We start from the raw sequence: 26,877 nt of genomic DNA, 5'->3' as shown, positions 1-26,877 counted from the left end.
AGCACTGGAACTTGATCAACAGTCGATACCGCACCTTTTCCATCACAAACCAAAAGGTGGCAGTAGTGTTCTTTGACACACACCTATGTCTCCGGTAAAGCACATTCAAATGAAATTACTCTTAATTAAAAGCACTTATCATTTACTGAACAGTATGTAATAATTTCACATTTAAAGTACTTTCAGGACTTTTCCTTTAAATGAAACGTCATACGGCTAGTTGCACTAACATGACGTTGATCTAGCGTGTGTCATTGCCACTATGAGTTGCTGTGGTGGCAGCATCATGCTCTGAGCATGCATTTCTTCAGCAGTGACAGAGCAGCTGATCCGAGTTGAATCTAAATATTAAGCTGGATGAAGCTAAATATTAGAGTCTGAGTCGACGTTTCACCTTCAACCACCAAAGATATTTGTCTCTGTAACAGAGGTGAAAAAGCCCTCCAACTGGCACACATTGTTGATAAAATGAATCTCATAGATTTAATTAAAGACATCTTTTAAAGTCAGTAGATTAAAATAAGATGACAGTGAAATATTTGTGTCCCTAACCTGAGTGGAAAATCCTGCAGGACAATGTAAAATAATCTTTATTTTGTTTGGCAACATTGATTGGACGGAAAGTCTCTTCCTTCCTTCCTTCCTTCTACCTCCTCGCTGAACTCGAGCTACAAGTACTTGGATTTAATTGGATTCTATGACAAAGCGTCAGTTCATATAAGCATAAAGATGACTGATGTAGTAGCTGTTTTCATCATCAGGTTTAGACAGGCAGCCAGGAAGATAAATGACACCTAAAACCTCTCAAATGACTGTAATCTGATAACTGGAGGTTTTTCCAGGTCTGAAACTCTGACAATTAATAATTTAGGTTTTTATTTTAATGCAATATGACTTTAACTTATAACTAAAAGACAGTGACAAAGGATAGATGAAAACTCCCAGTGTGCTAGTAAGAAACCTTATCAGTTTTCATATAGATTCCTGTGACATGCAGCTTAGCTACGTTAATTAATTTCAACATAATTGATGGAATATTACATCCACCATTAAAGATGGAGTAAAAATGAATCTTAAATATTAGCAACCTCTCACTGCAGCAGATTTAGCTTGCTTCAGAGTTGATACTGACGTGCAAATAAAGTCAAATTGTTGCTTAGCATGTGTTTTCCTTGGAGTTTCGCAGTCAGCCAAGCTCTGTTTAATTTAGAACCACTAAAGAACTGGTTTTCACCTGCAGCTCATTCGGTTCAATGCACTCACTTCTGCTCATTTATATAATGAACAATTTGTTATATAGTACAGTGAAAATGTATGTATCCCTTTACATGTTTATTCTCTTTTCCCTTTTATTTTATTCTGAAATGGTTTAGATTGTTCAACTATTTTTATATCAAATAATTTATAATCCAACATTTAGTTTTTTACGTATCAAACACCAATGGAATAACAATATCAACCAAATTCTAAGAGTCAATAATGGTTTGCGGCTGCTCATTATGACTAGTGTTAAAGTTAAACCTGTAGGTCAACCTCTCTATTGCACAAAACCAAGTAAGTGGTCTAGTCAAAGTCTAGAATAACATTTAATTGATATACATGACTTTAATTAGTGGGGCAGGGGGTAGCAATGCAAGAAGGCTCCAGTTTCGATTCCCAGCCTTTCCGCATGGAGTTTGCATGTTCTCCCTGAGCATGTGTGGGTTCTCTCCGGGTACTCCGGCTTCCTCCCACAGTCTCTAAATTCTCCTTACACTGCAAAAACGTTCTGAAAATTAGTAAACATATCTTTAAACAAGTGTATTTACCTTAAATTTGAGAAGGAAAATAAGATGATCTGCCAATGGAATGAGCATTTTTACCCTTAAAATAAGATAAATTAGATATTATGCGCTTGAAGTAAGAGACTATAGTCTTTTTTTCTTATTTTAAATGTAAATTGTCTTATTCCATTGGCAAAGAGTCTTACTTACCTGCTCAATTCAAGAAGAAATGCACTTGTTTTAAGAAAAATTAACTTACTTAGATTTACATTTTTTGCAGTGTAGGTGTGAGTTTGTTCTGTTTGTCTCTGTGTTGCCCTGCGATGGACTGGTGACCTGTCCAGGGTGTACCCCACCTCTCGCCTGTAGACAGCTGGAGATAAGCACCGGAACCCCTTGCGACCCCAGTTGGGATTAAGCGTGTAAGAAAATGGATGGATGGACTTTAATCAGGATGTCCATATTAAAAACCCAACACTGTGACAAAATGAAAACAATTAAATACTTCAGTATTTCATTTGGAGGACCATCAGCCGCCACATTCCTGCTGACCCAAACCCTCCATCGTTTTTTGATTTTGCATCAGCACAGTTAGTTTTAAAGTGAGCAACCACAGAATTAAATTGACTACCTTATGAGTCACTTGATTTTATTAACTAAAGAAATCATAATTTGATTTAAAGATTCCAAAACTGTTGAAAAAACAAATCACTGGACTTGATTTCCAAGTTTGAAGATATTTCGCTTCTAATCCATGAAGCTTTTTCAATTCAAACTCTCAGAATTACCATTGAGTTCGACTCTTTATATATCGGCCCAAAAACTTGTTTTGGGTTAGAAAACATGCATCCTAATACATACTAACCGTCTTAAAGCTACAGTGTGTAATAATTACAGGGATATACAGTCAGAAATGTAATATATTATACATAACTATGTTATTTATCATCATCTACGAGCTCAGCCTCTTAACCTTAATATTTGCGTTGCCTTAGAATTCGTTATTTATAATTACATAGGAGCGGGTCTCGCAGCCATGGAGGCAGACATCTTTGCGCTACGGCAGCGCAGAGCCAACAAACTAGCGATTGCGAGATCACCCATTACGGGAATATTTATTATCTTAAAGGAATAGTACACCCAAAACATGATTAGCCTTCATTTTCTACTCACCCCCATGCTGAACAAAACTCTGGAGTACTTTTTTGATATCTCAAATGCATCTGGAGATCTGGGAGGCTTCTTGCTGTCTGCTGACATTCAAATAATGGAGGTCTATGGCGCCCGAGACAGAAAGGTCCACAAAAGTCCACAAAAACTTGTATTATATTCCTCCATACTGCTCGTCCAATGTAATCCAAGTGTCCTGAGTGGGTAGCATCCAGAATTTACTCGAAACAAAGTCATTTAGAATGTTTTTAGAGCATAAACAGTAGTGTATAGGATTTCCTAATAGCGCCCCCATGCGCGCTCGCGATTCTACGGAAGCCGGCAGACCAAACCAGCGCATTCAGCTCGGCAAAGAAATCATGCTCTTCCTCAACACTGAAGTCCTCAGACATTTTTCTTTCGTTGTTTCTTTCTTTGCACAGGTAAACAGCACATTTCTTCTTCTACGCTTGCATTATCGGCAGACCAGACGCTGAATGCGCACTTTCTTCCGGTTTGGTCTGCCGGCTTCCGTAGAATCGTGAGCGCGCATGGGGGCGCTATTAGGAAATCCTATACACTACTGTTTATGCTCTAAAAACATTCTAAATGACTTTGTTTCGAGTAAATTCTGGATGCTACCCACTCAGGACACTTGGATTACATTGGACGAGCAGTATGGAGGAATATTGACACGTTTTTGTGGACTTTTATGGACCTTTCTGTCTCGGGCGCCATGGACCTCCATTATTTGAATGTCAGCAGACAGCAAGAAGCCTCCCAGATCTCCAGATGCATTTGAGATATCAAAAAAGTACTCCAGAGTGTTGTTCAGCATGGAGGTGAGTAGAAAATGAAGGCTAATCATGTTTTGGGTGTACTATTCCTTTAAGTCTACATGAAATCTATACCCTACACAGACTAATGAAATACTATCTGTAAAATTATCTATGTAAACAAACCTCATCACTTGAGAAGGTAGGTGATGCGGACGTCGTGGAAGAGATTTTGTCCCGTAACGCTCGCCGTACTGTTGGGTGGGAGAAGCGGTGGGGGGGAGATGTTCATGTTGCTGCGGTCTGAAGTCTGGACGTTAGATGTCGCTAAAAATTACACACTTAAGCTTTAAGATGTCTCTATTTACCGTCTTAAGATGTCTCTATTTAAAAGTATAAAATGAAAGCAGTAATGGAGGACTTACAAATGCTTTTGCATGATAAGGACAGTTTGAGACATGCTTAATGTCTTAAATTCTTTAATTACTTTAGAAACTATATTTTTTGTAAAGTAAATGCTTGAAGGAGTTTGCTTGCTTGAGCACAGTTAAAAAGCTAGTCTGAGCATGTGAAAGTTCCAGGAACTTTATGCTAATTTCCTGGAACTTTGACAATTTATGCTGTTACACTTTGCCACAGTTATGTTTTTTTCAATGTAGTTGCTGTTATTTGTTTGATTTTCTGTATTTAACCAGAATTTATCATTTTCTTTTAAATTTTCTGGTAAATGACCTGTATTTTAATAGGGCTTCATCAAGTCTGAGCACATTATGGTGCCACAGGGCCCTCTGAGTAACAGCAGGCAAGCCAGGTGAAGTATCTTGCAAAGGATGAAAAGCCTAGACAGAAAGAATGCTTTGAATGAGACTTCTTTCCTTTGATTAGTTCACAGTGCTTTAATATATATATTTTTTTATTTCTATAACATTTTTTTGCAACATTAACGACCTTAGATACTCAGGGGAAAACAAATGAGTGAGTATGTAGTGAAAGCCAAGAGCTGAGCACACCTAGGCCAGCAGCATGGCCCCTATCTAGACCCATTAAGCTGTGTGGCGCCTTGTAAATCACACTCTATCTAACGCTCAGGAAACCAAAAGTGAGGCTTGAGTCCAAAGAAATCAATGTAAGAGTCCAAAACAAATCAAATGCCCAAGACTTTAATTATAACACGTCATTGTAGCCCGGACAGAGATGACTTTTAGAATGATCTATGCACACTCTTAACGCCTCAGGAATGTGCAGTAAAATATTTTCCTGCCAAATCTGCGCAGCTCCAAGTTAACAAGCTTGGTAAACCATTATGGTGTCGATGAATACATGAGTCAACGCTTTATCATGGTGATTCGTTATGTCATTTTAAGCCTTAAAGTTCCCCAAGCTGTTCAATGCTTGGAGTACAGTTAGGTATCCGTGTTTGTAAGTGTTTGCAGTCACAGCCTATAGAGAGGAAGTTGTTTTTTAAGGTTGCATCTAAGTGCAACGGAGTGGCCTGTCTCTCTAATCTAAAAGCATTAGAGCTTTCATCCTTCATCGTGAAGAAAGAACCTGTGATATGTGTTTTGATTCAGTATCTGGGGCACACATAGACACAAACAGGGTTGGTGTGCACAGTGCACAGGTCTCAGACAGGTCTTGTCTCTGAATCTTATGAGCAACTGGCAGGAAGACATGATGCACATGTCAGCAGAGGTAGAGGAACAAAGACCTGGCTTGTCAGGGGGGTGGAAAAGATGGCAAGCATTCTCATTTTCAGAGGGTAACTAAAAAAGGAGAAAAATACAGCAGGAAAAAGACAAGGAAGCATTGCTTTATTGACTCATTTCAAAGGACTGAAATGTGCATTTTGTTGAGGAAATGCTAAGCACTGCTTTAAAGGCTATTTTCAATGCATTATCTCTAAAACCAAGTATTCTTGTGATGAGAGTTAGAGAAACAACAAGGAACAAAATGAACAAGACGTGGATGATAACAGGTAATTAATCCTGCCAAAAAAAAAAAAATGCTGCCTGTAACGTATCCTGTACCGTGACAATAAAGTCACCAAATTTCAGAGAGATTTAAATTTAGACATTAGCTAGTTGCAAACTGTTAGGAATCCAGTTTGTGTGGGTTGTGTTTTTGTTTGTTTTCCCTCCACCACCAGGTGGCGCCTGGTTCTCGTTGGCCTTCTCACACACCTGCGGATTGTTGCTTCATTACTGGAGGACTCTTAAGCTGCTGACTGCCACTACCTCGACACCAGAGTGTTTGCCAGTTTTGGGAAGTCATCCTGCAAACTGGAAGTTTTGAACCTTCTCCCCCTGGAAGGATTGTCTGAGCCTCAAACAGAGCTGAGGATACAAACTGGTGGTTTGGATCTACTTTTCCCCAAGGATTGTTTGGGCTTCTCTCTGAGCAGGGGATTCATCTCCACAAGAAACTGTTAAAGTACCGCAGGAAATCTACGTGGCAGTCAGCTCCTCTGTTCCTCAAGGAAACACCTCAACCTGGTTAAACCCTGTCCGCCCTCCAACGAGCAAGGCTACTACTGGGACAACCCACACCGACTGGATTCAAAGAAAGACACCTTTTTCTGGAAACGTGAGTCCTGTTGCCTTTATTCCCTTTTGCAAATCAAAGCTCAAATTTCCCACTGAGCCTGAACTAACCACAGGAACTTCCCCTTCACTTTTCATTCCCGGTTCACCAGAGTTCAGAGCAGAACTGGACCCATCACTACCAGTTCTCAATAAACCTGTTAAACCTTCCCCTGGTCTCTCTGTTTGGTTTTCTGCATGTCGGTCAAATCTTTGGATAAAATCATGACACAACCAGATTTAAACCACCAAAAATGCAAATTATTTTATACATTTAGGAGACTGAGTGAAGCAAATCAGTCATAGAGGGTGTGGCGATCACAGGAGACCTCTCTTGATTCGATACATCAGTCTTTGCAGGAGTCATAACCCGGTAATCTACGTGTACAATCATACCAAACTTTTTTTTTTATTCAAATTTAATAATTTAAGGAGAAACAAATCTATCTAGAGCTCATTCAGACCCCTTTTCATGACAATTTTTTTCTCGTGAGGGTGCGCAAAAGACTTGTGTGTGTGCAGGTTCAAGGGAACGTAGCAACATTAGCAGTTTGTCACATTCATGTACCATCGTTTCCCAATCTCTTACTCAATAGATGTAAATGTACACAAGCATTTAACACTGATCAGGAGCCAATGTGACGACTAAATGATTTCAGAGGGTTGATCAGAGGCAGTTTTCGGAAAAGCAAGCTAGGCTAATGCTATTATAGTATGTAAGTATCTTTCTACAGGTAATATAAATCAAGGAGAATAACCAAAATTGTGTTCTGCAGAGAGAGTGCTCTTATCGACTTTTCTGATTTGAACAAAGACACAAAAGAAAAAAAACAAGCCACTTGATTTATAACCTGTCAAACAGGTTTTAAATAAGACCTAACATGCATGTTTCAACATGAAAAATGCACATTTTGAGATGATTTTTTGAGGAAGCTGATTATGATGGAGAACAGAGAAGCCCTCCAATGAGCTGAGCAATGTTTTCCAGCACGTTCTAGTAGACTGCAAGGTTTTCCCTGGTCAGAAGGGGTATGTAGGCGTCCAACATGCCCAATAAACACCCAGAAAATGTCACGTAAACATGATCAGCTACTCTATTCACCTTAACTTTATTTTTTTGATGAAGAAGGGAGGTGGCCCATCTGATTTGGACCCAGAAAAACAGTTTCTGTAAGCCCAACAAGATCACTTTCAGTTGCTCTTCTGGATCTCCCTCCATCCAGTTCCCATCTCTGCTTTCCTTTCCTTTTTAAAGAACAAGCTGTCATTTAGTCTGTTTTACTCTTAGCACTGTTCTGACCCCTGCTGGTAAGATGCTACCACTGAATATCCAATAGTCTTAAAGAAGCTTTCTGAAGGAAAGGTAACAGAAACACACCTTTAAGGATCAAGAATCAAATATACTTTACATCATTTAGTTCTCCTTTTGGCATCATAACTATCTTTAATGTACCACAGTCAAATTGATCTGAGTTTTAACTAGCTTCCCTTGAGACATGAAGGAGCATTTTTTATCTAACAAGAGTCCAAATATGATGGCTTTTTAAAACCAGACCTGTTGTGCCACATTTGGCACCATGTGTTTACCTATTTAAGGATGCACAAGGAGCGCTGATTGCAACCTGCTGCTCCCTCCAGAAGCTCTGAATATGTAAATATTTCTCATGCACCAGTTCAATCACTGATTCTGCTCATCACTCATCTGTTAGAAGCTTCTATTGGCTTCTCAGGGATGCAATGTTAGATTCTTCTGAAATGGTTCATTCTTTCAGTGCAGATTAGCTGAACTAGAGACCTTTTTTATTTTCCAACCATATTTAACAGAGACTCTGGAAATGCGCCGTGATTGCAATATGTCCAGATGCAGAAAAAGGTTTAAATGGGCAGGAATACTGTGCAGGGTAAACATATATGATTTGGACCTTTGCTCTTTTCCATTAGTTGTTTTTACAGCCTAGATGACTGATAATCTACAGAGATTCATCACTTTTTTTTTATGGTGTTTGTATCTCATCTTATCTTTTATAATGTGTTCAACGTAAAAGTATGTATCCGGCCAACGTTAACTACATTTACACATGTTTAACACACTATTATATGGCTTTTGGTTGTTCAATTTTATTACTTTTAGGAAGATTCCCCCGAATCAGAGCAAAATACCAGCTAAATTAAAGGAATAGTACACCCAAAACATGATTAGCCTTCATTTTCTACTCACCCCCATGCTGAACAACACTCTGGAGTACTTTTTTGATATCTCAAATGCATCTGGAGATCTGGGAGGCTTCTTGCTGTCTGCTGACATTCAAATAATGGAGGTCTACGGTGCCCGAGACAGAAAGGTCCATAAAAGTCCACAAAAAACGTGTCAATATTCCTCCATACTGCTCGTCCAATGTATTCCAAGTGTCCTGAGTGGGTAGAATCCAGAATTTACTCGAAACGAAGTCATTTAGAATGTTTTTAGAGCATAAACAGTAGTGTATATGATTTCTTGAAAGCGCGCGCCTGCGAGTTCACGACGCTACGGAAGCCGGCAGACCAAACCAGATGAAAGTGCGCATTCAGCGTCTGCTCTGCCGATAATGCAAGCGTAGAAGAAGAAATGTGCTGTTTACCTGTGCAAAGAAAGAAACAACGAAAGAAAAATGTCTGAGGACTTCAGTGTTGAGGAAGAGCATGAGTTCTTTGCTGAGCTGAATGTGCACTTTCGTCTGGGTTGGTCTGCCGCGGTTTCCGTAGACTCGTGAACGGGCTTTCAGGAAATCCTATACACTACTGTTTATGCTCTAAAAACATTCTAAATGACTTCGTTTCGAGTAAATTCTGGATGCTACCCTCTCAGGACACTTGGAATACATTGGACGAGCAGTATGGAGGAATATTGACACATTTTTTGTGGACTTTTATGGACCTTTCTGTCTCGGGCACCATAGACCTCCATTATTTGAATGTCAGCAGACAGCAAGAAGCCTCCCAGATCTCCAGATGCATTTGAGATATCAAAAAAGTACTCCAGAGTGTTGTTCAGCATGGGGGTGAGTAGAAAATGAAGGCTAATCATGTTTTGGGTGTACTATTCCTTTAATGGTTGCAGGCCGCCCTCAGGCCTGCAGTATTGGTTTTACTACAGTGGTAGAATTTTTTATTGCCATTACACTGTCACAAGTAGAGAGCGACGAAATTAACTCTCTGCATTTGACCCTGGGAGCAGTGTGGGGTTAAGGGTCTTTGCTCAGGGACCCAGAGTGGGAGTCCCCACATGTTATATATTATTAAGATTATGTGACGCAGATTATTTATAAGAGTAAACCTATTTTAAACCCTTAATGCCTGTTGTTACAAATATGCAAAAGACCATCAGTATTACTCAAACAGCCGTGTGAAGTCCACCGAAAAAAGCTGGAACATATACAGTCTGGAACTATAACATTTGTTAAGCACTTATTTCTGGTATTATCTGTCCTTTAGGTGTATTTGATCAATGATTGTAATAACTGTTGTCAAAAAATTGCAATATCCCCTATTTCTATTTTCTTTTTGTGCTATAGTCTAATGCTTTGTTCAGACCGTGCACAGCAAAAAGCAGCAAAAAAGCACCTGATGCTTAATTTTTTAAGCTTGTACACATTAAGGTCAGACGCACTTCAGGAGTGTCTACTAGCGTCCAGTAAAGTGTGTCCTGATGCGTACGGATGCGTCTGCTGCTCTTGTGTTCAATAGCAGAGAGCGGCTTTGCTATATTTGCTGTTATAAGTGGGTAAAAAGTTGTTTTAATATGTTTTTCATTGAGAAAATCTACCTGAAAACATCGTCTGTGCCGCTCAGACCCCCACATACCGGCCGTAGACTGTCATTTGAAATTCTCAGGGGGGTTTCTGCTACTGTTCATGGTAGCTGGGAGTAAATGTTAGCGTTTTTCAGGTATGTGGTACAAAGTGAAGGCAGCAGGATAATAAAAGCGAACATGTTTTGCCAGCAGGTTTCGACATTTTTAGTTAATTTAGGCGTTATAAACAGTAACAGAGGAGTGATCATAGCGATCTGCATCAGCAGCACTGCGTCTGTCTCCCTGCCAGCTCCCAGATCGGCTTCTCTGATTGGTTGATGGCTCAACTCAAACTGTATTTAAAAAGCACATTTAAAACAACCGGGGTTGACCAAAGCGGTGTACAGGAATAACAGTTGCAGAGCATAAGATAAAAACGGAAAACTAAAATACATAAACACAATGCAAAAAGAAAAAGTCAATGGAGATAAAATATAATAGGATAAATTTTTCATTTAAAAGAAATTTTAAAATTAAATACAATTTGAAATAAAATGTTCCTAGTTTAGACTTGATTAAAAGACAGGGAGAAGAAGTGTGTTTTTAAATCTGGTTTTAGACATGAACAGTAGCAACTGATTAGAGGATCTCAGCGTTCTGGCCGGGGCATGGATTTGGAGAAGCATTGTCAAATACTGGTGGGCTAGACCAAAACAAACAATAAAATTAAAATCGATCCTAAAAAGAACCGGGAGCCAGTGCAGCGAGGCTCGGGTGATATGTGGCCATGTTTATGTGTGCCAGTAAGAAGACGGGCAGCTGCACTTTATACAAACTGCAGACGGTCTAAAAGAAAGTGGTCCAAGCCAGCATATAAAGAATTACAGTAATCCAATCATGTATTAATAAAAGCTTGGATTACAGTCTCCAGATCTCTGTGTGGCAGGTACCCTTTCACTTTTGATAAAATTCTTACCTGGTAAAAGTTGTTTTTTACAACTGAACTAACCTGCCGATCGAATTTCAAACCGTCATCAAATATCACACCAAGATTATTTACTCATGATCGAATGTTAGGTGTAAGAGGGCCCAAGGAGCCAGGAGGAAAAACTGCTGGACTACAACCAAACATTATAATTTTTGTCTTACTTTTGTCAGGACTCCTGTCTGTGTGTTTGTGTTTCTGTGTTTGTCTCCCTTCCTCCACCAGGAGGCGCCTAGCCCTCCTTACGCACCTGCTGATGGTTTCCTCGTTAACGGAGTGTTCTTAAGCTGCTGACTGCCACTACCTCGACACCAGAGTGTTTGCCAGTTTGGGGAAGTCATCCTGCTAACTTGATTTTTCAGACCTTCTCTCCCTGGAAGGATCAACTGAGCTACAAACTGAGCTGGGGTTCAAACAGGAGGTTTGGATCCACTTTCCTCAAGAGATCGTTTGAGCTTCGCACTGAGAAAGGGATTAATCTCCACTACGACCTGTTCAAGTACCGCAGGAAATCTGAGTGGCGGTCAGTTTTCTCCGTTCACCAGTGATGGGAAGTAACGAAGTACAAATACTTCGTTACTGTACTCAAGTAGATTTTTCTGATATTTTTACTTTACTTTACTACTTATTTTTATGGCGACTTTTTACTTCTACTCCTTACATTTTTACACAAATATCTGTACTTTCTACTCCTTACATTTTTAAAAATTGGCTCGTTACTTTAGTTTTGAATCATTTCAATGGAGTTACCGTTATTATTTTTCACGTCATCAATACCAAATTCAATCTAATTGGATGGGAATCTACGTTGCATTTGACGCACCACTACAAGATGAATCGACAGATTCTGAGGTATTCATTCACGGCAAATCATTGCAGCTTGGTGGCGGTGGCGTTAGCATAGTAGCATGGACGACGAGATGATTGAAAATGAACACAACGGAGATCTAGTCCTATTGGCAGACATCCATTTAAAATGTAGGCAACGGCATGAAAAAAGTGGTTTCTACTTTTACTTTTATACTTTAAGTAAATTTACAAGCCTGTACTTTGTTACTTTTACTTGAGTAAAGAAGTTTAATCAGTACTTCCACTTTTACCAGAGTATTTTTTGACACATCTCTGCCGTTCACCTATTAAAAACTGAATTCTGGGTAAACCCTGTTCCGCCCTCCACCGAATCAGACAAACACTGGAACTACAGCATACAGACTGGAGTCAAGGATTCAACAACTTCTATGGAAACGTGAGTCAGCAACCAAATCCTCTTCTCCAAGTTCACGAGTCAAATTTCCCACTGAGCCTGAACTAACCGCTGTGTCTTCCCCTCACTTTTCAGTTCCGATTGAGCAGTGTTCAGAGCAACACTTCTTTCTGAATAATTTCTTCAATAAAACCTGTTAAACCTTTTCCCTGGTCTCCCTGTTTGGTCCTCTGCATTTAGGTCTGAACCTTAGTCTAATCATGGCAACTTTCATTCAGATTCAAAACGTTTGAGGTTATCCACATTATTTAAGCGGTCAGAAAATGACCGTATGTGGTTGTTGGATTTTGATGCTAAAGGAAAGTAGATCTGGACGTCATCAGCATAACCATGAAAAGAAAGATTATGGTTCCTGAAAATTGACCCTCATGGTAACATATAAAGAATAAAAAGAATAGGTCCAAGAATGGAGCCTTGGGGAACCCCAGAACTGAGAGGGGCTGAAGATGGTGAATTCACCTAGCTGCACAGAAAACCTCCGATCAGTCAAATAAGACTGGAACCATGAAAGCAGATCCCCTAATGCCCACCCACTGCTCAAGTCGCGCTAGGACTTGATCCACTTGAGCAGTGGTCCACAGAGTCAAAGGCAGCTGTAAGAAGAAGCAAAAGTTAAAAATTTCCACGCTACACAAGCAGAAGTTGCTGCGTCAACTCAAACGCTCAGAAGCACTCAAGACGCGTTCCAATACCTCCTGAGGCGCCTTGATGCACATAAACCATTGATTCGTAGCATAACTAACAATCACAGTTTGGTAACCATGAAAAAACACAAGCAAACTATTGTTTTATGTGCATTTCTATATAACAAGAGCTTCCCTCTGCCTGTACTCCATGTTTTTTGACCACTTGCTGAATGGAAAACTTTAGTTCATGTGGGCCAAGAGACACAGCAGAAAGGTTGAGGAGAATTTCAAAGCAGGGTTTAAAGAACCACGGGTTTAAAAAGATAAAGATTTTTTGGAGGTACAATCACGGACCAGGCCTAAACCCATCTGCGAAGCTGCAGCATGCCTTCAAAATCTAATCTACCTGAGCGTCAGCTGTTCTACATCTGGATATACATAAAACCCCTTGCAGCTACCAGAGCAGCAAAATTACTAATCCATGCCACCCTTTAATATTTTTAGGTTTAAAACCTCTTTAAAACTATTTATCAGGATACTTTGCAGTAATGCACTACTTTTTACTGATCCAACTAGACGTGTTTAGGTGTAAAAAACCCAGAATGAGTTCCAACTTCTCAACACTAACTGTCAGATAATAGAAGCAATATGCTTATTCATGTGTTTTGTGATACTAAGTGGCTAAGTCCACCTTATTATAGCTGTATTTACATATCTTTATAGGTCATTTAACATATGAGAACTTGCTCGATGATTACCCCCAAAGCAGCAATAACCTTCGACAATAAAAGGTGTAAAGTAATAAAGGCTCCTAAAAGATGAAGCATTAACCATAACAGTGATAGCACGCTAGTCCGCCGTCCGTCTTTAGCAGGGGCAAAGGTCAAGCTTTATCAGATCACGTAAATCAAGGCTTTGCAAAGGAAAGTATCAAACAAGCGTTTCCTTCAACTAAGACGCAATGATGAACGTGGTGGGTCTCTTATTTGTGCCGTTGCTCCTGGCGCCGGGGGTATTAACGCTGGAGAGGTGGGTTTTAATCATGAAAAAAATCTTTGCTTTATTTTTCATTCAATTATTATTTTTTTAGGAGCTAAATATCGGAATTTTTTCTATTAATAGATTTGTTCTTATAAAAATAGAGGAGTAGAAGTAGGTTCTAATGCATTTTGTGTTTCAAGCAACAGAGCGGAGCATGACTACTACAAGTACCATCCAATGGAGAAGGTGAGGGAACCGGGTCATTGCTTTAAATTATACTAAAACACGCATCCTATGTGATTCAATTGTTCCGCCTTACAGATCAGCACCTGGATGACTCAGATGGAGAAGGATCACCCCGATGTGGTGACCATAGTGGATTATGGGAAGACTTACGAGAACAGGACTATAAGCTTGCTGAGGGTGAAGCAGATGTTGGATGAATAAAATGCATGTGTTTAAAAAGACAGGCTGTTTAAATTTAGACGCATTTGCTCCGGTTTTCCAGATTGGTCTGAAAACTGAAGCCAAAAAAAAGGCCATCTGGATGGACTGTGGAATTCACGCTAGAGAGTGGATCGCTCCGGCCTTCTGTCAGTACTTTGTCAGACAGGTAAATAGACTGGATCTACAGAACTTGCATTGTTTTATAGTGTGTTGAAACCAAAAAGCAGAAGCTAATTCATGTAGGTTTTTTGTTTGTAAGTTTTCTGCCCTGTATTAAGCTCCTTCCATCTGTTTTCTTTGGAATCAGATTCTCCAGACATATAAAACAGATGCTAAAATGGAAGCAATGATGACGAACATGGACTTCTACATCACGCCGGTGCTCAACATAGATGGCTACATGTATTCCTGGAAGGACAACTCAGTCAGTTTCCCCGTATCTTGATGGATATTTATCCAATTAAAGTCGTCCAATCTCCTATAAAACTCTGGAGCCCCATGTGAGCGGGACATGAGAGTATATGCTATTAGGAAAACAGCACTCGAGTAGAAATGAGTTCTGGTTTAATCATTGAAGATGATTTCCGGTGATCCTCATGCCCAAACTATAGGAGACGGCAGCAAATTCAGAAAAAATGTCAAGTGGTTCATTTCTTGTGTCGCTGAATTTAGATACATCTGACTGAACACTCTGATCTGTTCAGACCCGACTGTGGAGGAAGAACAGGTCACCAGGACCTTCAGGCGGCTGCTACGGCACCGATCTCAACCGCAACTTTGATGCCAACTGGGGCAGTGAGTGTCTCATCAGCATCGTTTGATGCTGAGCTCGACGCAGTGAAACTTTTGGTTTGGTCAGTGGGGAGGAAGGGTGTTTCTTCTGATTCAGGTTTCCTCTCTCCTTATTTAGCCGTTGGGGTGTCGTCTGACTGCTCCTTTAACATCTACTGTGGGAGAGGGCCCATCTCAGAGCCCGAAGCCCAGGCCGTAACTTATTTTGTCGGAAGCCGAAAGGAAGACTTCCTGTGTTTCCTCACCATCCACTCCTACGGCCAGCTGCTCCTGGTTCCCTACGGACACCCCAACTTCACCGCCCCCAACTATGAGGAGCTGGTATTTACATTCAGACACAGTCATGCATGTTCTGTTCATGCAATACACTGTAGCTATGCAGGGCCATCTGCAGTTGGAGTTTTTGCAGCCTTATGTGCACATTTCTACAAATCGAGATGTTTTCCCACACACTCATCCAGCTTCACTCTATGCAGAGTTCATGAAAAAAAGTTTAAATGATCGTCCATGACAAATTATGTAATAAGTTTGCTCTGTAAGTAAACTGCATGCATCATAAACCCCATCTGCAAACAGCAAAGAAGAACATGCAGGACGAAGCTGGGAAAGACCTGATACACTGCAAAAATGAGTAAAAATGTCTTAAATTAAGGGTATTTCCCCTTAATTAGAGCAGGTAAATAAGATGATTTACCAATGGAATTAGTATTTTTACTCTTAAAATAAGGTATCTAGATATTATACACTTGAAATAAGACAATGCAATTGTTTTTTTCTTATTTTAAGTGTAAATTGGCTTGTTCTATCGGCAAAGTGTCTTACTTAAATCCTTAATTCAAGAAAAAATGCACTTATTTAAAGAAAAAATTACTTATTTAGATTTCATTTTTTTTTTGCAGTGTAGTAATGAATGAGAGCCTGAATAATTCAGGTAATCATTTTTAAAGAGGGAACTTTATACACATCAATCCATTTGTCTTTTTTAGCAGAGGGAAGCATTTAAGCAACAGTATTGTTGAAGTGGAATATAGTAGAAAAATGTGCTTATTTAAGTCGTTAAATTCAAATGCATTTATCAGTATATTGGTTAAAGCATGCATTTCTGTTCTTTCTGGTAGTCATAGCAACAAAAAAATCTGTTAATTGTAAAAATTATATAGAGATGTTATATGTGTTTTCAGGTATTACTTAGTAGATTGGACAAAGCCTTGATGGTTGACAAAATTAGCATCTGGATAAAGCTTACAAGCAGGGATCAGTGACTGTGGAAACTTAACCCACATCTGCAGTTTAGATCCTGTGTCCCTCAGACTCTAGTATCTGGATTTAATGTAGTTTGGTCTGAAACTATCACAGTTGCCTCCGCAGGTTTTCCTTCCACCTAATTTTCCAGTTATATGCCCAGATACAGCACTATTTGATAAGCGAAGCTCATAGCCTTATTGCAGCTGGAAAAAAGTGAAGGACTCTTTAGATTATGCAACTTAATCATTACAGTCACTTATATTTTCAAAAATCAGACGCTGCATGAGAGGGAAATTTTAATATCGCCCAAAAAGTGAAAGAAAACAACAGATATTAGCAATCTTTTCTAAACGTATCCATGTTTTCAACATGAAAACAGATCTTAAATAAAACAGCTCAGTCCTGGCTGGTCTCTGTCGAGGCCCCCTGTGACTAAAACGGGGCTGCAGCGTTTCCTTGCGTGTTCTCACACTCCCCCGCCGAAGTGTTTGTGCATGGCCAGCGCTGTCATTCTCTGGTGCCTAGCGCAGCTGAGCAAAATCTTTCTGCTCATTTTGCCATAATATGTCAGTGATAGATGAAGTCATGAATACAGATGAAGCCCTGAGAGGTTTCGGATTGGGTAAACAACTCCTTGCTATTTTCCATTAGGTTTTTCTCAATAAAGCAATGAAGAGCAGAGATCTCTGGATTGTTCTCTGATTACCTGACATAAGCTGTTGTCTGACTCTTCAGATGAATGTGGGAAAGGGTGCAGCTGAAGCCATTTGGAAAGTCCATGGGAAAAACTACACAGTAGGAACCTCCCCGGATGTATTATGTATGTTGGACATTGTTTTTGCTCCTTTAAATTACAGTTTTGAAGCATTTTATCAAAGAAACATAATCCGCTTTTCAGATGCCAACTCAGGTTCATCTAGAGACTGGGCTCGAATGCAGGACATCCCCCTGACCTTCACCTTTGAGCTGAGAGATAACGGAACGTACGGCTTTGAACTCCCCGAGGACCAGATCCAGCCGACCTGCGAGGAGGCCTACCATGGGGCTCTGCACATCATCACCTACGCCCATGACAAGACCTTTAGCGGTGCGGCAGCCGCTGCTGCAGCAACCCTTTGGACCATGCTGTTAGCGGTGGGGGTCTCCGGGGCCAACCTGCTGTGAGGAGAAAAGCTGCTCTCAAACTATAAATAGAAGGAGTTTCTTATATTTGAGCAGAACCTGTGATTATATTTCACTAAATATTTCTTTGTTTTTAAGTTTATTAGGATACAATGACTGCAAAATATATTGCATGAGTAACTAATAAATTTTTACTACACACTGAGACATGTTTTCAGTTTATTCAGGCTACATAAGAGCTGGAGAGAGCGAGAATTTCAGCAGATAACAGAAAGGCTGGCTCTGTTTGAAAGCTTTCTTTTGGAAATCCTAAAGGAATTTTGTGTTTTATTATGCTAATAATTGAATCCTAACAATGTCAGTGCTACTATCTGATGCTAAATAATTGTCTTGTCTAATAACCCTGTTTAACGGCAACTGCTTTGACACAAGATTACCCTTTTTTTTGTTCTTAAAGGGGTTGTGCCACATACTTTTTTCAGGATGGATCAAACGGTGTTATGATATTCAAGAAGTAACCCTCAGTTTATACGCCTCCAAATTGGAAAATAGCCAGCTTTGGAAAGTGAACCCATTGGGAGGGATAGGATTTGATAAACATCCCATGTTGCGTCACTCAAACAGGATTAGCTCTTTTTCGCATAAACAGATAATTTCATAGCACACATTTTGTTTCGCATTATGATTTTGGTTAAAAAAGGTACTTATAATTAATATTTTTGTCAGCCAAAAAAGTTGATTACAGGAGCAAAACACTCAAATGATGATGTAGCATTAAATACAGATCTAGCATTAAATACAGCAAATTCTAAGAAAAATTAAATCAACCATAGAAAACACTCATTTTTATACCGTACTATACTTCCTTGTATAGTGGTGAATCTGAAAAAAATATATACCATAAATCTATATGAGACAGATTTGAGTTCCAGTTTTAAGAGGACCAAGTTTCCTGTATTTAATTTTTAAGACAAAAAAAAGTAAAATTATATACATTGTTTTAAGTAGCTGGTAGCTAGCATATACAACTAGGTAATGCTAATTGGCTTAGATGTTAGCTAGCTGTAGTGTGATGATGTAAATATGAAGCCTTGGTTGTTTGCAGACTTTACCCATAAAAAAGTTTGACCTGAAGGTTTTACTGTATTTTAGCTGCCACTTGAAAAACCAGCTCTGCTAAATGCTAACATTGCCAGGGCTAACTTCAATTAGCCTAGCCACTGTCAGCCTAGGCAACTGTTAGCAACTCTAATTTAAAAAATTTGATTTTTTATTTATTTATATAAGTCATAATTGAAGCCTGATTATATGAAAAGTAAAGTTTTGGATGAGTTATACAAAAACACAGTTTTATTATTCAGGCTCAATGTGGTATTTTATGGATAGGCAGGTCTAGATAGTTTTTGTATTTGTACTTGCATATTTGTATTTACTGAAGTTAAACATTTTTATATTGAGAGTTATTTTTAAGGAAGTAAATATATTTTCCCAGTATCAGATACTTTCTAGTTTAGATGCCTGACTAATTTCATACGTCTTTAAGGGTGTTTCTATGATTTCTTCCTATTTCTCCTCTCACCATCTCCTATGCAACGCTCACAGATTATCAAACTTTGTTGTTATATTATTCCTTATTGCTTGTAACTCTCCCTAAATATATTCCTAAACTGCAGAGGTGTCAAGTAACAAAGTACAAATACTTTGTTACTATACTTAGCACTTTTTTTTTTACACTTTTTAGGTATCTGTACTTTACCCCATTACTTATTATTCTTCCTACTTCTGACTTCTACTCATTACACTTTCACACAAGTATCTGTACTTTCTATTCCTAACATTTTTTAAACAAAGGTTACTTGTTACTCTTGGCTTCGGTTTAATGTTTATGAATATTTATTTCACGTCATGTGCGCCATCCAATGCAGATCATTGGCGCCATCCACATCTAGTGAAAATTAGTGTAATTGGATGAGTCATATAACACAAACAATCATTGGTTAGCTAAAGGAAACCATGAGAAGCAAGCAGATGTTCCTCAAACTGGAAATGTGAATTGTCTCTACCATGCTACAATGTTGGATTCAGAAAAAGATGTTGAAATGTCTGAAAGGTCGGACACAGGCGAGAGCGTATCGGGAGACGGAGACCAATAAGACCTCTCTCATCCTTGGCCCTATCTCAAAGAACTTTTCAAAATAGTCTAAAAATTAAGCTTTCAATTCATATAGTGGCATCTGGCTGTTTTTTTTAAAGGTTACTTTATTCTTTTATACTTTAAGTAGTTTTTGGAGCACATACTTTTTCACTTTTACTTGAGTAAAGAGGTCAAGTTGATACTTCAACTTTTACCAGTGTTTTAAACTGCAGTATCTATACTTCTACCGTACTTAAGTAACAAAAGTGTATACTTTTAAAATCACTGCTAAACTGATTTTTTTTCCTTGCTGAAAAAAAAAACCCCAAGAAAATAAAAAATCTAATGAATATCTGAAAGCTTTCTAGTCCGTAATCACAGGATCATGACAATGACCGGACACTCACACCTTCCCCTTCATGCATTCAACAGTTTTCTGCCATCACCTGTTTTCCTTGCTAGACCTGCCTGGTGAGTTTGGCCCCACCCATTCTCTTCTTTTTTTGGCTACTCTCACCTGAGACATAGCCTTTTCCTCCTGAGAACCCACACACCACACAACCTACCTTTATATCTGGATCGCTCTCTTTTACGCTGTCCTCTGGGATCTTGGAGGAACTCGGCTAAACATCCCTGATCTTCCCTCTTCTGCCTCCGGTCGTGTTTGGCTGCATCACAATGAGTACCAAGCTGTGGACAGAGGAGCAGTTTAACTGCCCCGTGTGTCTGGATCTTCCAAATGATCCGGTCACCATACCCTGTGGACACAGCTACTGCATGGCCTGCATCAAGGACTTTTGGACAAAGGATGACCCCAAAGGGATCTACAGCTGCCCCCAGTGCCGCCAGACCTTCTGCCCAAAGCCCTCCCTGTCCAGGAACACCATGCTTGCCGAGGCCGTTGAGCAGCTCCGCAAAGGAGCCCTTAAATCAGAGGTGCGGGAGTCTATGCGTATTCGTGCTGGACCCAAACCAGCCATACCCCATGGAATAGCTCTGTGTGACATGTGCAAAGGGGAGCAGCGTGCCGCCCTGAAGAGCTGCCTGGTCTGTATGAGCTCCTTCTGCGATACCCACTTGAAGCCCCACCAGACCAAGAAGTCCCTCAAAAAGCATGAGCTCATCCCACCGACCAGCAACCTGGCGGAGAAGATCTGCGCCCAGCACAAGTACCTACAGGAGTTCTACTGTCGCCAGTGCAAGATGTTTGTCTGCTGGCTGTGCACCAGCAACCTACACAAAGAACACGAGTGTGTGTCCACCAAGGCTGAACGAATCGAGAGACAGGTGTGTAAAAGATGGCTCCTCACGGACCACTTTCCGTTATTGTTTACCTGTTTGGCCCAAATTCAGTGCAATATATGCCACTCCTTGCAAAGGTCTCTATTCCTTGGACCTTGGAAGGTCAGGGTTACTACAAGTCCACAAAAAAGGACTTGGTTAGTATTTTGTCTGCAACATCTAGAGCAGGGGTCACCAACCTTTTTAAGGCTGAGGGCTACTTCATGGCTACCGAGTCATAGGACGGGCTACCAAATCTGACCTATGAACTGGAGTAAATATCGTCCATAAAAACTCATTTTTATTCTTATTTTATTCTTTTTCTCATTTCTAATTTTCTTTTTAATATTGTCATTTTGAAATTACTGAAATATGATGAAATAGTTAACATGATGAAATAATACATAAATGATTTAAAAAAAGAGCAACAGAATAAAAAAAGAATTAAACTTAACCCACTGAGTGAGTTGTTCTGTTTTCAGAAGACCAAGAGGGCACCCCATGTGGTCCTTGAGGGCCCCTTGGTGCCCGCGGGCACCGCGTTGGTGACCCCTGATCTAGAGTCTCATATTTAATCAATGTTCAAGATTCCCACTTCAGTTAAGGCCCAGATTTGACTGAAACATTCTGATATTTCAATGTAATCTGATCTAAGCCTCTTCATAATAGCCCTGGTTGTATTTTACATGTTGACATCCCATTAGAATGTGAAAAAGAGCTCAAGTTTTAAGTCTTTTTCAGTCTCCAACTGGTTTTATCCCCATATTTCGCTCCATCTATCTCTCCATCAACTTCTTAAGACACACCTGATTCCTGATGTGAAGTTTTCTTCCTGTAAATACTATTTTGAACACAGGCATGAAAGTTCTGTCATGATTTATTTCTGACTTATGCCCCTTTTAGCCCTGAGTAAACTGAAAATATCACTAATAAAAAGATCAGTTTTATACATTTAATCAATAGCAGGATACTGTTTCAAAATAGTCAAAAGTTTATCTTTCTACTGTGTTCTTTGATGGGGTTTTAATGTAAATAAATAACATTTCAATACTTATTCGAGGCACTGAAGGTACAACACTCCAGGATACAGTATGTCTACCCTCCTGTGAGGTTTTCATTGTTTTATCTGACGGCTTTCTGCCTCATGTATTCTTCCTCTACGCCTTCTGTAAAGCAATGACTCTAAATTCATGCCTAACAACATTCCTGTCCTATTACGCTGCTTCCCATAGTCACAATGCCGTCAGTGGCACCTACAGGTGTTTCCCTTTGCTCGTCTTGTTTTTCATGCTTCTACACGGTTTCATCTTTTTTTGCAGAAAGTCCTGTTAGAAATCCAAACAAAGAACCAGCAGAGGCTGAAAGTCCGGGAGCAGGAGCTAAAAGACATGAAGAAGATGATGGAGGCGGTGAAGGTTGGTGAGGTCACGGGAAAAATGAAAGGTTTTGATTGAAGGCGGCGGTGTCAGAGCTAATTGGTGAGAGGGTCTCCATGTGTATGACAGCGTTCTGCAGACAAGGTCCACGACGAGACGGAGAGCGTTCTGAGGGAGCTGCAGCGCTCCGTGGAACGTCTGCAGGAGCTGCTGGAGGAGGTGCTGGACCAGGCCAGCCTGGAGAAGCTGAGCAAGGCCCAGGAGGTCGTCGAGCGTCTGGAGGGTGAGATTAAGGAGAGAAAGAGGAGGGACGGAGAGATGAAGGAGCTGGGGAGCTGCGAAGACAACATCTACTACCTGCAGGTAGGAATGATTGATTAAAAAGCAGCAGGTCACCAGTCACTAATGTAGACATGTCAAAATGATCAACTTTTTACTTTTATTAATCACTTTATATGTTCTCATTAAACACTGGAAAGCAAACATCAACCTAAGCAAAGGTTTTTATACCGTACCTACCAAAATATCTTTACAATACATTTACAAATCTACATAACAGAGTAATATTTTATCATTTTACACTTTTAAAGCTCTTTTAAAGTTCACCAAGAAAGGACATAACATCATTTTAGGTGATAATTTCACCATTTTTAATAATAAAACATAAACAAGCCTCACCAATATGAGAAACTAAACTTCTTTTAAGTAAAAATCATATAGTTTTACTCAGTTAACACACATTTTAATATATATGACCTATGGAAACCTGATCAGAAATATTAACTAACAATTTCCTGTATTTCTATGTAGCACTTTGGTTAAAGGTGTTTATTTTCATTATTATAGATATAAAAAAGTATAACTGTGGTATTAAGTGGTTGATTAACCAGCAGGCTGCATGACCGACACCATGACTGTAACTTTTAATCGGTTGCTTTAGAAAGGAAGGGAAATGATTTAGTTTGCACAGCATTACTGTTGGAACAGGAAACAAAAAGGATTGTTTGCTTTGCATTCAAATATTACAGCAGAGAACAACACAGATGCTTCTAGAACATGGATATCTTTGTAAAGAGACATCTATGGAGTCAGGGAGGGGTCAAAATGATTGGATATCTGCAAAACATAGTAAAAATAAAAGTTGAAATTAAATATTAAATGTTCACCTTATCTGAAAAACTGACAAAGATATGTAAAATAATAAGAATTGAAATTTTAAGTATCTTTTTATTATTTTATTTTCCTTTTTATTGCATTTTCAGATTCAAACCCATTTTTGCCAAATGCTGATATTTTTCAAATTCCTTTTTTTCTGTTTCGGATGTTTGTTTGTTTTATTTTTAATTAAGTTTTTTTAACTGCTTGTCCTGTCTTCGCTCAGACATGCGATTCGATGAGCGCTCCCCTTGAATGTGGCGACCTGGAGGATGTGAGCGTAAATTTGACTGCCACCTTTGATCCTGTTGGAGGAGCGATCCTGGCCCTCAGGAACCAGGTGGAGGATCTGTGCAATCTGGAGCTGGGGAAGATCGCCAACCAAGGTGCGTCAGCAGAACCTTTCTGGTTTTGGCTTCATGTTGGTCATTTTCTTTCATCTCATAACTTTTATTCCATCTAATCTCTTTCAGTCAATAGCACCCAACTTTATACTCTGAAGAACTGTAAGTATTAAGCATTGCTTTTTTTTTTCGCCATCAGATGATCGGTCAACATATTTAGCCTTTTTCCTTAACGAGAATGTGTCTGATCTATTTTTAGCCGGCCGGGCTGGAGTGAAAGATGGATTTGCTAAATGTGAGTTTTCTCTAAATTAACTCAAAGGGAACCATATAAATAATACTTACAAGAACTTCTCCAATTCTTTCTAGTGTTTAATATCAACTCAAACAACCGTTCTGCATCTCCATTGGGTCTTCAGAGTAAAGGCCGAAAAGGACAAGGTACTGCAACCCCTATTCTTTATTTGCTTTTAGAAAAAAAGTCTTAACGTGCTTTCCATGTCCAACAGGCCCAGGAGCCCTCGATGTGAGGAGCAGGGACACACCCCGAGGTGAGGTTTCTAAAAGAGAGCTTTTTTATCTTTAAAGAAAAGAAAGAAAAATGAGTACAAAAATCGTTTTTTGTTGCAGACAGAGGAAATACAAACTCTCCCGGACAGGGGAACAGACGGAGAAGAGAGGAGAGAGAGACTGGTAAGTGGGCTTTAAAGAATCCAGCACTTTATATTCAGCCCCATTTACTCTGGAGAACTTAAATAAAAGCCCCTCCAAAGGTCAAGACTGGTAGGGTTTTAATCAGAAAGCATGTTAGAGGGTGTGAATACTTTTTTTAAGGCCACTTTAACTGATTTCTTCACCTTTGACCTTAAAACAGAGCGAGAGGCCCAGCCCAGTCCCAGCAGGGCTCGGTCTCTGTGGAGCAGGTCCAGTCAGATCTCAGTCGCCTCAGCTGCAGCTCCGACTTCAATCCCAGCCGCTCAGGTTCCTGTACCGGTTCCTGTACCCGTTCCAGCTCCAGTTCCAGCTCCAGCTCCAGCATCCAGCAATGGTGCGTTTCCATTGCTGTCTTCTTTCGCCACCATGTGGATATAAAAGGAGGTTGCAGAAATAAAACCCTGCAACCTCCATTTGGTAAAAGAAATCATTCTCATTAAATATTTATCTCTTCTAATGTTTGCAGCTTTCAGTCGGATGGCGTCCATCAATGCGTCCATCAACAGCATATTTCGTTCACGCCGGCGAGGCACCAACCAGGCCACCCCTGTTAATAATGCAGGAGGGAACCCATGTAAGGCCCCTATGCTTCCTCCATAGCCGTGTCAAGGAAAAAAAAAATCTCAAAATTTGATAAAAACTGAGGAGTCTACATCTTATTTTTCCTCTAACCTGTCTTTGTTTCCTCAGGGGCGATGGACACTGTGTCTGAAACACCAACAGAGAGTAAGATGGCCGCTCTTTATCAGTTGTCTGTAATAAATTCCCAGCTTTTAGTGAGTTTCTGATCGTTGTTTCTCTTTGGACAGTTAACCCAGGTCTGTTCTTGGACACCCCTCTGCCGGACGCCATGACTCAAGCTCCAGCTTTCCCTGCCTGTGAGTCCACGCTGTTCTTTACATTTCATTTCAACCTTACATTTCATTTCTCAGCGAAGGATAAACTCTAAGATCTGCTCATGGGCTGTGATTTTTCCTAGTGAGAGAAATCAACCTTGACAGCATTCAGGCACCAGAACCCAGAACCAGGGAGGAGTTCCTTCAGTGTGAGTGGACAAAGAATTACAAACTAAAACTTCTTTTTAATTGTTTAAATTTAATATTTTTTTTCTCTATCCTGTAGTTTCTGTGAGCCTGACCCTTGACCCCAACACGGCTCACAAGCGGTTGGTTCTCTCTGAAAGCAACACTAAGGCAACCTTGCAAGGACCGACACAGCAATACTCTGACAACCCGCAGCGCTTCGACGGCTGGACCCAAGTGATGTGCCAGAGCCCGCTGAACTCCCAGCGCTCCTACTGGGAGGTGGAGTGGAGGGGCAGGGGCTCCTCTATGGGGGTGGCCTACGGGGCACTGAGCAGGAAGGGCACAGACGCCCGCTCCGGCCTCGGTTACAACGCCCAGTCGTGGACCCTGGAGCTGTCCGACACCTGCTGCTTGGCCATGCACGACAACGAGAAGAGGGACATTCTGGTTACCTACTCGCCCCGTCTGGGCATCTACGTGGATCTCTCTACGGGAATGCTGTCCTTCTACAGCGTGGCGGACAACATGACGCACCTCCACAGCTTCCGGGCCAACTTCACCCAGCCGCTTTATCCCACCTTTGGAGTAGGGAGCGGGGTCGGGGTTGGTCTGGACTTCGCCCTTGGACAGTTTTCAGCTAGCTCCGACAGCATTAAGATCTGTCCTCTATGAGGTTGCAGTGCCACAGCTCCTTGATGAGGACATTTAAACTGGGAGGTAAATTATCCAGTGTGGTTCCATGATTTCTTTCTGGACTCCAATGCACCCACGACTTCCCCCTAAATAACAGCCAGAAATCTTCATGTATTTTATTGATTTTTTTCTGTGACAAATCAATTGAAACTGGTGCATAATTGCAAAGTGGAAATACTTTTTAAACATGTTTGGGGGATATTAATTATCTGCTTTGCATTTTTACAGAACAGTAATGTTACTCATTCTTCTTTGCAAAACTTTTCTAGCTCAGATTGGATATATGAACAAACCTGGCAACTAATTTTCAACTGGACTGACTTTTTTACTTTGACTAGACCATTCCAATACATGAATATACTTCGATCCAAACCTGCAGGAAAGTTAAACTCTGCCCTAGTCTGAAATCTTTTGCTGTTAAGATGCGTCTGTTCTTCCCCGGGAAGTGTCCCAAACTTCCCGCAGCATGTTGGGGCCACCTCCATGTTCCATGTCAGGAATGTTTTAAAACGTTTCTTACTTTGCAGTAACTTAAAGGATTTCACCTTATTTAGCTCCTCCCACCTGCCTGCAAATCGCATGACATTGCCACCTAAATTATCATGTTCATAATAAATAAGTTGGACTGTATCCTCTTGGAAAATGCTTCTGTTCAAT

The 26,877-nt window shown here is 40.2% G+C and overlaps 2 protein-coding genes across 3 annotated transcripts; both read left to right on the top strand.

Moving 5' to 3' along the window:
• Positions 1 to 13,783: 13,783 nt before the first annotated feature.
• Positions 13,784 to 17,703, top strand: cpo (carboxypeptidase O). Of its 2 annotated transcripts, none has more exons than XM_038305796.1 (9): positions 13,784 to 13,940; positions 14,093 to 14,138; positions 14,214 to 14,315; positions 14,401 to 14,505; positions 14,647 to 14,763; positions 15,044 to 15,134; positions 15,250 to 15,452; positions 17,112 to 17,196; positions 17,275 to 17,703. In XM_038305796.1, exons 1-9 carry the CDS (start codon positions 13,873 to 13,875, stop codon positions 17,538 to 17,540), a joined length of 1,083 nt encoding a protein of 360 aa, XP_038161724.1. In that variant the 5' UTR covers positions 13,784 to 13,872; the 3' UTR covers positions 17,541 to 17,703. The 2 variants fall into 2 exon arrangements, with proteins under 2 accessions (XP_038161724.1, XP_038161725.1); XM_038305797.1 differs by having other exon boundaries at positions 13,789 to 13,940; positions 14,099 to 14,138.
• A 2,436-nt stretch (positions 17,704 to 20,139) lies between these two features.
• Positions 20,140 to 26,850, top strand: trim25l (tripartite motif containing 25, like). The gene is made up of 15 exons (XM_038305786.1): positions 20,140 to 20,919; positions 22,233 to 22,328; positions 22,419 to 22,652; positions 23,671 to 23,830; positions 23,918 to 23,950; positions 24,048 to 24,083; positions 24,158 to 24,234; positions 24,285 to 24,339; positions 24,419 to 24,481; positions 24,663 to 24,836; positions 24,969 to 25,076; positions 25,193 to 25,228; positions 25,312 to 25,380; positions 25,482 to 25,547; positions 25,625 to 26,850. Exons 1-15 carry the CDS (start codon positions 20,311 to 20,313, stop codon positions 26,197 to 26,199), a joined length of 2,391 nt encoding a protein of 796 aa, XP_038161714.1. The 5' UTR covers positions 20,140 to 20,310; the 3' UTR covers positions 26,200 to 26,850.
• The last annotated feature ends 27 nt before the right edge of the window (positions 26,851 to 26,877 follow it).

The sequence above is a fragment of the Cyprinodon tularosa genome, unplaced genomic scaffold (assembly GCF_016077235.1).
Source record: "Cyprinodon tularosa strain WSP-4 unplaced genomic scaffold, ASM1607723v1 ctg564, whole genome shotgun sequence".
NCBI lineage: Eukaryota > Metazoa > Chordata > Actinopteri > Cyprinodontiformes > Cyprinodontidae > Cyprinodon > Cyprinodon tularosa.
The sequence above is the reverse complement of the archived record's forward strand: the minus strand, read 5'-3'. Positions and strand labels throughout refer to the sequence as shown.

What these genes read in the sequence shown, in the direction of transcription:
- cpo (XM_038305796.1), top strand. Translation starts at nt 13,873, where the DNA reads ATGATGAACGTGGTGGGTCTCTTATTTGTGCCGTTGCTCCTGGCGCCG. An exon ending in GGGGTATTAACGCTGGAGAG is followed by an intron (nt 13,941 to 14,092) that starts GTGGGTTTTAAT and finishes TTGTGTTTCAAG; the next exon opens with CAACAGAGCGGAGCATGACT. An exon ending in AGTACCATCCAATGGAGAAG is followed by an intron (nt 14,139 to 14,213) that starts GTGAGGGAACCG and finishes TCCGCCTTACAG; the next exon opens with ATCAGCACCTGGATGACTCA.
- trim25l (XM_038305786.1), top strand. Translation starts at nt 20,311, where the DNA reads ATGAGTACCAAGCTGTGGACAGAGGAGCAGTTTAACTGCCCCGTGTGT. An exon ending in ACAACATCTACTACCTGCAG is followed by an intron (nt 22,653 to 23,670) that starts GTAGGAATGATT and finishes GTCTTCGCTCAG; the next exon opens with ACATGCGATTCGATGAGCGC. An exon ending in GCCGAAAAGGACAAGGTACT is followed by an intron (nt 24,235 to 24,284) that starts GCAACCCCTATT and finishes TTAACGTGCTTT; the next exon opens with CCATGTCCAACAGGCCCAGG.